At 41.4% G+C, this 14207-nt stretch overlaps 1 protein-coding gene across 3 annotated transcripts in view; it reads right to left on the reverse strand.

Annotated features, from left to right (window-relative positions):
* Positions 1 to 11374, reverse strand: part of SYT14 (synaptotagmin 14) — a 90355-nt gene extending 78981 nt beyond the window's left edge. For 2 of the 3 annotated variants that reach the window (XM_050314370.1, XM_050314368.1), the window contains exon 1: positions 11272 to 11373. In XM_050314370.1, coding sequence (XP_050170327.1) covers positions 11272 to 11284 — 13 coding nt within the window. In that variant the 5' untranslated portion in view covers positions 11285 to 11373. Of the gene's footprint in view, positions 1 to 11271 lie in introns of all 3 variants that reach the window. The other variant, XM_050314369.1, reaches the window with a different exon arrangement.
* Positions 11375 to 14207: the final 2833 nt, after the last annotated feature.

Here is a 14207-nt window from a genome sequence, read left to right on the forward strand (position 1 = left end):
ATACCCAGTTCTCTGCAATCCCATGAAAATACAAAGCAAGAGATACAAAAACTCACGAAGCACCTATTCCATATGCATTAATCACTACTGGGCTCCAAACGCTTCACAACACATTAAAACAAGCTTTAGGTAACGAAATTCTTTCCATCTCAAAAATATGGAAACACATTATATAGCACTTATTGCTCTCCTTTATTCCATAATAAATGAATTTTGACATACAATAAAGCATACTGTGATGTAGTATCAACTAATACTTAAAACTCTTAATTGACAACACAAGCAGATGGTGTTGTATAAGTTTTGAGGACACCTGTATTTGTATTTAAATTTAAACTTTAAAGAAATAACGGTGGGAAATGAATATATTGAAGAGGGAAAAAGGATTAAAGGGATCAAATATATGGAGTAAAACATAACTCTTCTAAAATAAAATCATATGTCTACGAAATTAGTCAACAATTTTTTTTTTCATAATCAGTAATGTGAAATACAAGCTTCAAAGATACTCTTGAATGGGAACTCAAGTGTCAGTAAGTCTGAGGATCCCATGAGTTTTATATAGTCATCACTACTACGAAAGCCAGTTATAACAGCAATATAATTCCCTCTTTTCAGTGCATTCTAGAAGCTGGACAACATCCTTTTCATTCAGAAACCATAAGAAAAACTAAATTAAAAAATAATAATCTGCTTTTATGACAACAAGGCATTAAAAAGACTTAGGGAGAAGATTACAATCTTCTTTAATGCCATTGCAATCATCTTCAGGGTACAAAAGAGAAACCAGAACAGAGACTGAAAAGTCACTCTATAGTCTTCTCCCTAGAATTTCTTCCCCCGCTAGTCTGAAATTCAGCAGTAAAGAAATAATAAAAACTACTGAAAAAAATTAAAGAATTTTTCATTATACAGATGCCAGACAGTTAAAGATTCACCTAGAAACAACTAAGAGAAGAGAGCAGCAGCAGATTTAAATTATATTCACTGCCCTCAGTGAAATCAACCAGCTTGAATTCATATCATAAAATACTAATTTTAGGTTTGGATTCTGCATTGCTACCTATTGTTTTCCAAAGAAAGAGATCTTTATTCAACCATTTAGATGCTAAAATATGATGGTGTTCCACTAAATAAAGCCTTTACATTAATCTGCATGTTACTTTTTGTTGACCATAAGACTACATAATAAATGTATACCATTTAATATGCATTCAGTCAGGATTTTATTCTTTTTATTTTGTTAGAAAATGCTGAATGTTATTTTTTATTTAATAGGTGAGTGATCTATCACTTTTTCCCCAAAGTTTGCTTTTGGATGAAAATCAACTGTTAAATGAAAATACATCAAGTGACCTACATGTTTTGAAAATAACATTGAAGAAAGTATCTTTTATATTTTAAGTCAACCTATGTATTGAACACATATTTTATCCTCAATTGATCTGGGCAGATTCTTCTTTTCCCCAGTGTTCCTAAAAACTGTGGAAGTGATACAATATTGAAACCTTGCTTTTACTCACAGATTAACAAATGAACACAAGTTTTTCTGTCTTTCCAACTCCCAAGAATTCTCTCAGCTTTGAACAACCTAGACACTGAAAGAAACCAAACTGAAAATACAAAAACATCTTGCATGACAGCAAGATGTCAACTCCTAATTTAGCACTTCAGTCTGAAAAAACTGAGTTTATGTCGGTTAGCCCACAAATCCCAAATGTTCAGTGGTATGACCCTCTTAAATTTTACTCTTCAAATACTATTTTTAAGTAAATGATCCTAATATAGTGTTAGTTCACCATAATTTTATAGTTAATTAAGATTTAGACACAAATTATTATTAATTTTATTTCATCTTGACTATGAATGTGATCTCATATTTAAGATTTTAAAATTTTAAGTGAGTTTGCATATAAAATTACATAATACTTCATCCAAAATGTAATCTGATAATAGAAACACACCCTCCTGGGGACACAGAACTTTTCATAATTTCAGACAATATAAGTAAAATAAAAAAGATTAAGTAATTTTAGAATTTCACATTCAAACAAAACATTTTCGTTTTCTTGAGCAAGAAAAAACACCTAGTGGCCCTAAAAATCTGAAACATTCAAAGATTTAGCACAAACAGAATGGCCAGATGGTATTCAGAGGCGGCTGAAACACCTGATGAAGTTTAATTTTCTCAATTTAAGACAAAGATTTTGTATAATGGCCAGTCTTCGCGAGCGAAGATCCGGGGAAGGTCTTTACACCTTCCAGCCTGCGCATTGGATTTTTTAGGTGAGACACAGTGTGCGCGGAACTGAGCCCACCCTTTAATCCTAAGGTTCATCTGCCGGGGCCAAGCGAGCTTGGACAGTGGCAGCGAGGTCCTTAGGACTTAGGTGGGTTGCCTTTAAGGGCTAACGAGCCCCACCTGCCCGGGAGTGGCCCTGACCGGGAATCGAACCCGGGTCTCGGCGGTGACAGCGCCGCGCCTTTACCACTAGACCACCAGGGGCTCTACAAAGATTTTGTATACCAAGTCACTATTAGCCAAAATGATTATTACACCAAAGAGATGAAAAGGTGTACATCAAAGAAGGCAAAGTACCTCCTGAATTTTGTATAAATTGAAAATTTTATGTCTTTCTAAAATGAGTCCACTTCAAGATTCAAAGTTCTACTATGTTTGGACTGCAGCTGAAACTTTACTACTGGGCACTGAAAACAATTGTCTAGGAAATGTAACACTGGCATTATCAGAGGAATTTAGGTTGGGAATGACTTCTGGCACTCTGAAAGACTTCAGAGCAGGACCAGGACCAGTTTTACAAGAGACTCCTCTGGGTCTCAAACAACCAAGTTCTGCAATGTCCAAGATTCCATGACCTCCACAGACACCACGGGTTCCCTCTCACTGTGAGCACTTCTTCCTCACAGTCAGCCAGGACTTCTCTTCATGCAGCTCACACCCACTGCCTCATGTGCTTTCACTGCACAGCTTAAGATCTCACCTCCATCTCTGAGACCCCCTTATACAGAGAAAGGCTGCAGTAAGAGTCCCCTCCACAAATGAATTTCCTAAGTCTTTCCTCATGTGCCATGTACTCTGCTGACAAACTCCAGTTTGTCATCCTCTCATGCTGGGTTATCACAATTGGATACAGGCCAGAGGCATCTGGCTGGTCCATGAACTTGCTGTTCACCGGGACCCTCAGGGTCTTTTGTGCAGGGCTGCTCCTGGCCAGCCTGTGTGCAGCCTGTAGCGCTGCATGGGTTTGGTTTCATTTGTCCTCGTTTAAGTTTCTGAGGTTCCTTCAGGCCACTTTTTATATTGCTGAGCACCTGGCAGACAGCAGCCCTGCCTCCCAGCTTATTAACTGCTCCCTACCTGCCATCACCCACAAACTCAGCAAGGGTACATCCCACCCCTTCAACAAACATGTCATACAGTCTCAGTTCCAATACCAAAATTGTGGTGAGCATAAAATTCATTATTCTTCAGCTCAGCAACAAATCCATGTTAGCAGCTGCAGCGGAACATTACATTGTATCACAAAAGCCTTTGTCATCGGGTGTAATTTTGGGGATGTACTTTTTAGATGATAAATTACTTTCCTGCTGAGGATTGTATTTTAATTAGCATTTTCATAAGTTTGGATCACATTCAACGAATGTTTACTTAACATTTTATTCAACATTAGACAACTGTTTTTTCCCTTGGCAAATCTGCAAAATTCCAGTGCAGAACTCAACCAACTGCACAGGTTGAGTTGCACAAAGATGGTGAGGGGCACAGTGTTCATTACAGCCCCTGAGAGCCCACCTTGCCAAATCACATAGTAGCCATGCACAGCAATGGCACGGGACGTGCATTTCAGCAGAGCTCCTCCCCTTCTGCTCTGGGACCCCTCGTCAGACACGGTCATAGTTAAAACTACAGCTCACAGGTAAGGCTTGAGCATGTGGGACTGTCAAATGAGAAAGAAACAACAAGGCTGTGCAGGAAATGCATGAAATAGAAGTGTCACACCGTGGAAACATAAAATGGGATACAAGTGAATAAAGCCTAACACTGTTAATGTTACCGTGTCTGAAGCATGTGGAAATACTAACGCTTCTGCTGTGAATACAAGATACTTAAAAACCCATTCTTATGCTAAGCTGTTTCATGTAACATACTGCAAATTTATCAAAGGAGACAACCGTAATGAGAGTGTTCTGGGTTACATACATCAACAAATCTACTCCTTGAAAAACTGTCTCATGCCATGAACTGAATTTAAGGAAGAATCTGGTTTTAGATGAACAGACAGATAACTGCAATGAAAAATAAACAAAGTTGAAAAGACTTAAAAGAACAGCAACTCTACAGCTGGCATCAGTATGGTCTTTGTCCTGTAAAGATTACATACATTTATTAGCCCATCCTCGCTCATGGTGTAAAATCATCTCTGCATTCCTTTAGCACCCTTTTCACAATTTTAGTCTACAAATAATATTGCTTATGTAAAAAACAAAATGTTTAAATATGCCCTCATCTTGTATGTTTTGTGTGGTTTTGGTCTCCTCTTGGTCCCACCACCTCAAAGAATAAAATGGAACCACAGAACACACAGAGAAATGAAAAGTCAGTGAAAACAGTTAAAACACAAATGGTTTCCATATGAGGACTGACTTAATAGACTAAGACTCTAGGACCCGGAAAAAAACAAAACACAGAGTGGATGTAAGCAGGTGAATAAAGAACAATTATTCAGTCTAACTCACTAAAAGAGAAACAAGTACTGGATTAAATTAGCAGCACACATGTTCAAGACCAGAAGTTTTCAAGAGTGAAAGTCAGAAATCAATGTTTTATAATGCAAACTCCTATTGTAAAGACTGTCCTCTTTGCTAGCACCATTTGAAATGATCACTGTCTAGTAATTCCTCAGCCTAAGGTCATCTACCTTTCTCAAGAACATTTTGTTTGTTGTTATCCAGCCATAAAAGTAGTGACAAACATTAAAACAGTTTTCTCACGGAAGATACTTACTTTGGAATTACATATGTAATCAACAGAACCAATGACACTGATCAATGAATTATCAATCAATGACAATTAATCAAGATTAGCATAGCCATTTCTGTTTCTGGAAACAGCACAGATTTTCTAAGCTGACCAAGTAATAAAGCAGAGAGGTTATTTGGGACCCTCTCTCCCATCATGAAAATAGTTTTATCTCACCTTCCTTCCTACCTAGAATGACCAGACACTTTTCTTTCCCTACTCTTCTGATAACTGAAATAGAATTAGCACTGAAAAAAAAGATTAGTAAGTTCTTTATTTTACCTACTTCTCAGTCAGGTACTTCTTCAGATAAGTCTTACTGATGGAAATGAAGAAATACAGTAAATATAACTAGCACAGAAACATCCAGTATAAATGCTTCAAATCTGAGCTAATATAAAACCTGTAAATTTTTTTTAATAAGAACTGAAAGAAAACAAGCAGCTACAAAAGGAACTTCATTGCAAATGCCAAAATTATTAAATATACATTGCCAAGCAATGTACATTGATATCAGATGTTCTGGAAATAAAAAGGAAGATGTCAACAACAAAAGTTGATACCAGAAAAAGGATGAAAAATTAGCATGACTTTTAGTTAATTCTTACATTTTTTAGTTACCCCCACTAATCACTAATCTAGAGCAAAATTTCAAAACAGAAAGTAAGCTGAGAAATATTTCTATTTTTAAAATGATTCTATGGACTATGAAGAAAAATATACTCACAGAAATAGTATCTGTAACTGGACTTCTCATATTTCACACAATGCAGTAAGTTTGTGATACAAAGGGGAATTACTAAAAAGAATTTGTATTTAAAAAGATTCCAGTTAGTGGGAAAACAGCTTATTTTAGCCTATAAAACAAAAATATGTGTCAACCATACTGAACCTACCCCTTTTCACACTGAAGACTATGCTTCTCTGCAGAATGCGTCCTATTAGTTCACAAACCCAACACTCATTTGCTGTCTTAAAATTAACTTTCAAAATCCTCCTGAAGTTTCCCCCTCATTCTAGAGACAGATTTACTCAGAAATCAGAAAACATCTGCCACCTCCAAGAGTTAAATATGCAAAAATCAGAAGGTGCAAGGATTAACTGTTGACTTGAAATCCACTTCAACTTTTACATACAACATAGGCCCTTGACCTTATGCAGTTCAAAACCTGACAATATTCAGGAAAAAATTTTTATAAGCTGTGGATTCCTTGCATTACTCACTACAAAAGCTGGAAGAATTATAATTGAATTAGGTTGAAGAGAAAATATGACGTATATTAGTATATATATATACGTCATACGTATAATAGTCAAAACAGTTGAAAGTTCTCTGGAAGACAGCAAGACTCTTTCCTCTCTTGGATATCTCCTGTATTTTGATGGGCAGTAATATAAGTCAACATCTTTAACCAGGTAGTGGCTGTGTGTTTGCTTTCCTGCACACCCACCTTGAACGCCAAGAGTTCCAATTTGCAAAAGTGCTAAGCATTAAAAAGGAATAGAATTTCAAGAAGAATTTCACTCTGAACACATCACCTGTTCTTATATTAAGTATGATAGTTTCATCTCAGCCCACAGGGAACTTATCAAAAATAAGTCTGTAGAGCATTAGAGGTTAGATGTCTCTTCTACAAAAAAAAAGATAGCCCCCTCTATAACCTCCAAGGTGATAGAGACCCAACAGCTCTCCTTATTTCAACAGATTCAACACTACAGCAATGATGGTGTAAGACAAATCCAACCAGGAAATAAAACCGATTCTGCGTGGTTGATCAAATCTGATACCCTGACATGTGATCCACCCCACAACGAACTAATGTGTTTAAAAGTGGGCCTAAGTACAAAATATGCCCTCTTATGTTTAGGCTTTATTTAATACTGATGCTGCTGCTCAACCCCTGCCCTGGCTGCACCAGCTTGGATTTGGAAGCACTACTGCCAATTCAGATCAGCACTAACTCGAGGATCTCCATGTCATCTTTAAGTACATGCTGCAGTGATACCTCAATATCCCAGGTAACTAGGAAGTCAAGACAAAACTGTACCCCAAGCCAGATTCAACCTACAAGCCACTCATGATACTCCTACCTAACTGTAAGCAGCTAATTGCTCCATTGTTTCCTTTTCTGGATTCTGGAAATTTGCAATTAGGCATAGTTTTCACGCAACCTATATGAAGCAGTGTTTTAAATCCTCTCTCTTTTCCTATTCACAAACAAAAAGTAGGTTCATTCAGTAATTTTTATCTTTGTTTCCCAAGGAAATGAAGGTTATACAATTAAGCGGCTCGTTTCCTGCCCCATCCTTTTATTGTTTACTATTTTGTCTTAGTGTCGCTGGATAATTTAAGAAAAAATTGAAAGAAAGTTTTAAGAACTTAATACATTTAACATTCCATGTTTTATAAACATCACCAGTCAAATACAACACAAACACAGACCCACATTAAACACGAGGACAGCCCACTGGCCAAAAAATCCCTGCACAGCACACAGAGCTGCAGATGCCTGCTCCAAACCAAACCGCTGGCAGATGAGGAAAGAGAAGAGGTCAGTCTTGTCAGAAGCATCAGAGAGATCAGAACACTTCAGAGACACTCAGGAGATGCAAAAACAAAATGATCAAAAACACAGATACATGGCAAGGACCTTGGCCTCTACATCGGGAAGAAGTGTTAAACTGAAAGGATCACAGAGGAAGAACATGGGAAGCCATGTTCATTAGTCTCACTTATTAGATAACTTATTAGATAACAGCACCAAGGTGTAATTTTTCCTTCTCTGTTAGATTCCTCTTACCTGGCTGGCTTAATTATTCTCTTAAATACAACTTCTCAGTTCTTAACACCAAACTTCTCACAACATAAACCATAGGAAAGAGTTTAAATTTGAAAATAATTAACTTGTTCTGAAAAGATTAATCTTAGATGTATTCCGCTCCTTGAGAAACATAAACCTCTGTATAGCCTGTACTACCTTAGAGCACGTTCAAGTGTGGACCAAAATTATGGTAAAAGTAGATTCAAGAGGCTATGCGAGATATGCAATTCTGCCTTAGGTTATAAAGTATCTCACCTGCGACCTTTTACATTTCTTTTCCCTCCTCCATGCAATGCAATGTGGTTTCCATTGCTAGCTCCTCATCCAGATCTCAATTCAAGAGACCTCTCAAGATGCCAAAGCTTTGCTATTGCTCAAATGAGGAAAAGTAGAATGGAGAAATCCAGTTAATGCTGCCATAAGGATCACTGCCACAGTGATGCTGAAGAGTTCTCAGAAGTAACTCCTCAACTTTCTCCTCAATCCCAGCAAACTGCCACAAGACTCCAGGACTGGGCAGCTGTAGGTGGGAGCATTTTAACCTCGGACTGCCTATCAGTCTGGTCTCACTCCTGCTTTCAGTTTGGTCTTACTCTCTACCGTATTTGTCACCTTCCTGTTCTGTTACTCTATTTATTAGATTAATTTAATCTTTCCCTGTGAAAAAGTGGAAATGGTAAGCAATAAATTACCTTGCTCATTAAACAGAGCTCCTAGCTAATACTAATTTTGTTTTGGGAGATAACTACACAGAAATAACAAATGCAAATACAATTCTTTAATCTCATTTGTGCCAAAACTTTTCCGTTTGGGTTGTTCTCTGTTGTTCCTTCATAAATCTGAGACTGCCTGACCGACGTAAACTGTAACCTGATGTGTTTATAAAGAAATACAAAAGGAACATGTTTTAACATGACATTAACCTTCTAAAGAAAAAGATGTCATTATTCCTGCAATCACTAGATGAGGGCTTTGAACCTGATCACATCAAGAATACTTGTCTTTTAGAAGTCTGTCAGTGATCATAACAAAGCACTGACACTGTCCAAAAGGGTAATGGCACCAGCCATGGCCAGTGGGTCACTGGTTCTCTGTAACACTTGCTACAAAAAGCCTCATCTTCACAAAAACTTTGGGATTCACTGTTAGAACCACTGTCGTCTGGTATACTGACAAAGTGACATAGGAAATGGTACTTAAAGATTTTTAAGAACAGCCAAAAGCAGCTAACAAATTCTGTTTTGAGTTCTTTTAATTTTGTGCACTCTTCATATCTATGTCCTGCTTTGAAGGGGTTTAATTCTTCAAATTCTTCAGTTTTCAATCTTGCCAAAGAATCTGGCCAAATACTGTGGCTTTAAAACTGAGCAAAGTATTTTCTCTGTTTACTTAAATACATTTACAAATTTACTTGGACACAATGCAAATTCTGTATTTTGACAGTTTAGACTAGAAATCCCATGGTTTGATGCCAACTTCAAGAGTTAGTATTTAACCAAATCAAACTCGTATTTTCAAGCACTGCTGGCCAGAACACAGCTAAACAGTGCAGTCAAGGCAAGGCACTGTTGCACAAACAGGAGGGAGAGAACATCAAGATAATCAGCTATTCAGTTGAAAACAAAGAGGAGGATGCATGCCTGCTACAGACTACAGCAGAAAAACACATTGCATTTGCTGTCTTCAGGAAGAGTACTAAATCAAAACCCAGCAGACCACTTTCATGATTGGATTTTTTTTTTTTTAATCCTTCCTCTGCATTTAACTGTAAACTATGCACCCAATTTTCTCAAAAGCTTAAGTCCCATTTTGAATATTTCATATAAGTATCTACAAGAACTGGGCTATTTCTAAAGTCTGGCCATAATGAGAAGTGTTTTCAAAGGCTACATTGCTCTATTCATCCATGATTATTTGCTTTAACTTTTAAGAAGTAATACCCTAAATCCTCTGAAAATATTACCCATGAGTTTCGCATACTGTGAATATTTTCAGATCTAACAGATTCCCACAGATTTCTGGGATAATGCTGCTTAAAATGAAAACAGAGACAGATTTTGAAGGACTGATAATTTTTTTCTTTCTGAGCTCGAGTTATGTAAAAAGTCCAGACCCAGCAGAAATTTTTTGCTATCTTCTTGATAATATTGAGGGGACTTTTCAGCAGAAAAGAACCCAGCCAACTTAAAGCTGGCCAGCTCAGACTCCTGGTGTGCACAGCTTCCAAGACAGGGTGAACATGCAGCTCTGCTTGCGCAGTGCAACTTCTCTTTACAGAGGCCTGAATTACTAATCCAGGGAAACTGACAGCAGAGGAGCATCCCACATGAGAAACAAACGAGAACAGTTTGGTTTTCCCCTTCCCTCACTGTTTTCCTAGATTCTTTAAGTTATAACAACAGATGCTTTCAAAAAGAAAACACCTCAGTCGAGGAAGCTGCATACCTTAGCATCTTCTCTGGCTGGAAATTAGGTTCTGGGATTTCTTATTTTTTTTTAAAGGATTTTTATCGAGGTGTAAAATTACTCTCAGAACTAAGAGGGGAGATTTCAGAGCAAAGCTCATAAGTCTTGTCTTTGAGGATGATCATCTCCAAACAAACCCAACAAGTGTCTCGAACATCTCGCTCCTTTGTTGTTGTTTCTAAGTAATGACTAGAAAGATCTACGGACACCAGGTTCCTGTGCAGCCTGTTAGCTCCCAGCAACCAGCAGAGAGCGGGGAGCATCCCTCGCCTGGGGACTCAGTTTTCAGAGATTCAGGGGCCAGGAAAGGGCCAGCGAGTTTTAAAGCAGTTGGCAAAGTCCCTGTGGGAAGGGTGGAAAGGGCTGCGCACCTCCAGCGCCCACATTTTCGGCCCAGGCGCGAGTCTGGGACCCGGTGGCGGGCAGGGGAGGCAAAGCCCCGGCCCCGGGGGCTGCACCGCCCGCCCCCGCCTCCCCGACAGCGCAAGGGCGGCTCAAGGAACGGGGGGATGGATGGCTTCGCCCTCTTCGGGTCCTCGCACGCCCGGCATCCCCGGGGCAGCAGGCGGCGGCGGAGGAGGAGGAGGACGAGGAAGGATGCCGGCCACCGTGCCAAGGATTTATTCACCCCTGCCCGGCTCCTGGGCACGGAGACGGGAGGAGGGAGCACCACGCTCACCTCTCCCCCACCAGCACAGAGCCCCGGCACTGTACCCCCCGCAGCCGGGCCGAGGGGGAGGGGGAGCAGAGGAGTCGCCCCCCGCCGCCCTCCCCGGCTGGGGGACCACTCGCTTCGGTGCGCCCCCAGCTCCCGCCGCGGTGGGAGCCCTCCCTCCCCGGAGCCGCCCCCTGCCCGTGCCCGGGGAGGAGAAGGAGAGGAGGGGGCTGGGGGAGGGGAGAGGTTCGGGGCGAGAGAGAGGAGCCCGTTATTGGCCTACTTACCATCAATCGCCATGATCCCCGGCGGGGTGGGCCGTACCAAGCGGAGGGAGCGCACGCAGGAGAGGCGCTGCCGGGCGCCGCGGATGCCAGGCGGGAGCGGCGGGAGGGGCGGGCGCGGCGGGAGGGCCGGGCCGGGGCGGGCCGGGAGGTGAGCGGGGCGGGGCGGCCTCCGGAGGGCGCCCAGCGCGTCAGCGCTCCCGCCGCCGCTGCGGGCCGGCCCCGCCCGTCCCCGGTGAGGGGAGTCCCGGGCGCCTCACGGCTGCGGGGCGGAAACGCTGCTCCCCGTCAGGGGAAGCTCACGGCGCTTTCCGCGGTTCTGTTCCGCGGGTTTCCTTTCCAACAGCGATTGGCTGGAACAGAAGCCGAGGCTCCGAGGGCGCTGGTGTCAGCCAAGCCATGCTTCTCAGAATCACAGAATATGCCGAGTCGGAAGGGACCCACAAGCAGCATCGAGTCCAACCCCTGACCCTGGGCAGGACAGCCCCAAGAGCCACACCATGTGCCTAAGAGCGCTGTCCAAATGCTTCTTGAACTCTGTCAGGCTTGGTGCTGTGACCACTTCCCTGGAGAGCCTGTTCCAGTGCCCAACCACCCTCTGGGTGAAGAAACTTTTCCTAATATCCAACCTAAACCTCCCCTGACACAACTTCATGTCATTCCCTCGGGTCCTGTCACTGGTCACCACAGAGAAGAGATCAGTGCCTGCCTCTCTACCTCCCCTTGTGAGGAAGTTGTAGACTGCAATGAGGTCTCCCCTCAGTCTCTTTTCCAGGCTGAACAAGTGGAGTGACCTCAGCCACCTCTCCTATGGTTTCCCCTCAAGGCCCTTCACCATCTTCATTGCCCTCCTTTGAACACTCCAATAGTTTAATATCTTTCTTACATTTTGGTGCCCAAAACTGCACACAGTATTCAAGGTGAGGTCGCACCAGTGCTTCCATCAACACCTCCAGAACTTCACTCCCCCAGCACCTGCTGTCACATGCATGTGCCTTCCCTGTGTGCACATATATTTGGCCACACCAAGGACCTGTACAACCCTGTAAAAACACTGAAAAAAGTATTGCTAAGTAAAGCCACTGAAATAGCAGTATTGAAATTACACATACCACCTTCACTTGCTCCAGATCTCCTGTAATACATGGCAGTATGGTCACAGACTCTTTGTTCCTCCCATCACACCCCTGACTGACTTGGTGCACTAGGAAGATGGCATTTGAGCATGGATTGGGATCCTGTGTCTTCTGTTTCTAATCACAGCGTTCTGTAACTGTAGTCTCAATCACCTATAGTTTTGGGGGCATAAAACTGAGAGAACACTCTTATGTGGAGCCACATTCACAAAAGACTTGCTTGGTTGACAAGAAGCTGGAAATGACCTGGCAAGGTACACTTGCAGCCCAGAAAGCCAACTGTATCCTGGGCTGCACCAAAAGGAGCATGACCAAAAGGTCAAAGGAGGGGATTCTCCCCCTCTACTCTGCTCTCATGAGAACTCACCTAGAATACAGTGTCCAGCTCTGGGGCCCCCAACATAAGAAGGATGTGGACCTGTTGGAGTAGGTCAACAGGAGTTGTTGGAGCCTCTGGTGCTACTCCTTCCTCTCCCTTTCATGACTTTTCCTCAGTTCTCTTGTACTGTACCATCCTCTCTTACCGGGGGTCTGCAGTTGTTGTCCCACCCAGGATATCCTTCTGCTTTGCTCTTCTCCTTGCCTGCCAGAAGCTCCATGCAAAAGGACCATCACAGTGAGCAAAGAGGACAGGGTTTCACAAGACCCGGAAGCATTTACCACAAGGATCTTGGGACATCTGAACCAGGCTATGCATGGCTCCTGTGACTACCAGAGAAAACAGCCAAGCAGATAGCTTATATTATGGACTTTACATTGTAATCTTTTCTAGGATGTAGGTCATGTATAAAACTCTGTTACTGTGTCAGAAAGACTCACTAGCATTTGGAGCTATAAGGAAACATGTCAGTACATGCAAACAGGTTTTTCAGACATGTATGAACTGGCCAAACACAGGAAAATTTTCACAGGATGGTAAGAAGGAATGTCTTTGGTCCCAATATCATCTTTATGCCCAATATTAAGTCACCATTCAAATCCTGGAAGCATTAATCTCCTTCAGCCTAGCAGCCCTCAGAAATGTTTTGTCATGTGAAAAAAATCAATATGTTTTCTTGATTTTGTTCTTCACCTCAGTTAGAGAAAGAAAACTTAAAAGTGGGGCATTTAAAAGCAAAGTCAGTTTGACCAAAATGACCGTCTTGGAAAACAAAAGTCCCAAATGACAAACATTTGTCCAGACCAGAACCAACTGTAAAAAGGATCTTAGAAGAGAAAATGTCAGCAGAGCTTAATGGCAAATAGATTTCTCTGTACCAGCACTGACATTTACCTCTGATACCCTGATGATTTTCTGTTCATTCCTAGAAAGTGTTCCAGTCCTGAAGTTTTCTGTACCATTCACGCTGATAGCCATCTTTCTCATGAAATTACTGTATTGAGCACAGGGATGAAGATTCCTGTGGGATCAAGTATGTAGTTGGAGTTGTTATTCTTCTGTACGGCTTTTTTTTTTTATTTCTCTCCCTGCTTTTGGCAGAATCCCCATATGAAAGAACTACCAGTCATATGTCACCAAAACTTCCCAGGGCACAGACATCCACCCATACAGAATCCAGCATACAGTTTGTAAGATGTTTAAAAAGTCATCCAAAATTTTTGGACAGCCTCATATATCATCACATTTCTGTGATTCATGTATGCAATTAACATAATTGGATGCAGAACTTTGTGTCACTGGACAAACTGTTTTTGAGGGTGAAGAACTGAAGAATAAATATATGTTTGAGGGTTAGTGACACTACGACTGGAATTCTTGGTCCAAGCTTTTGGTTTCAAAATGCAAAAGAAACGCAAAATTTT

Source organism: Myiozetetes cayanensis, unplaced genomic scaffold (genome assembly GCF_022539395.1).
Source record: "Myiozetetes cayanensis isolate MyiCay16 unplaced genomic scaffold, myiCay2020 scf2-11, whole genome shotgun sequence".
In the NCBI taxonomy this organism is placed as follows: domain Eukaryota; kingdom Metazoa; phylum Chordata; class Aves; order Passeriformes; family Tyrannidae; genus Myiozetetes; species Myiozetetes cayanensis.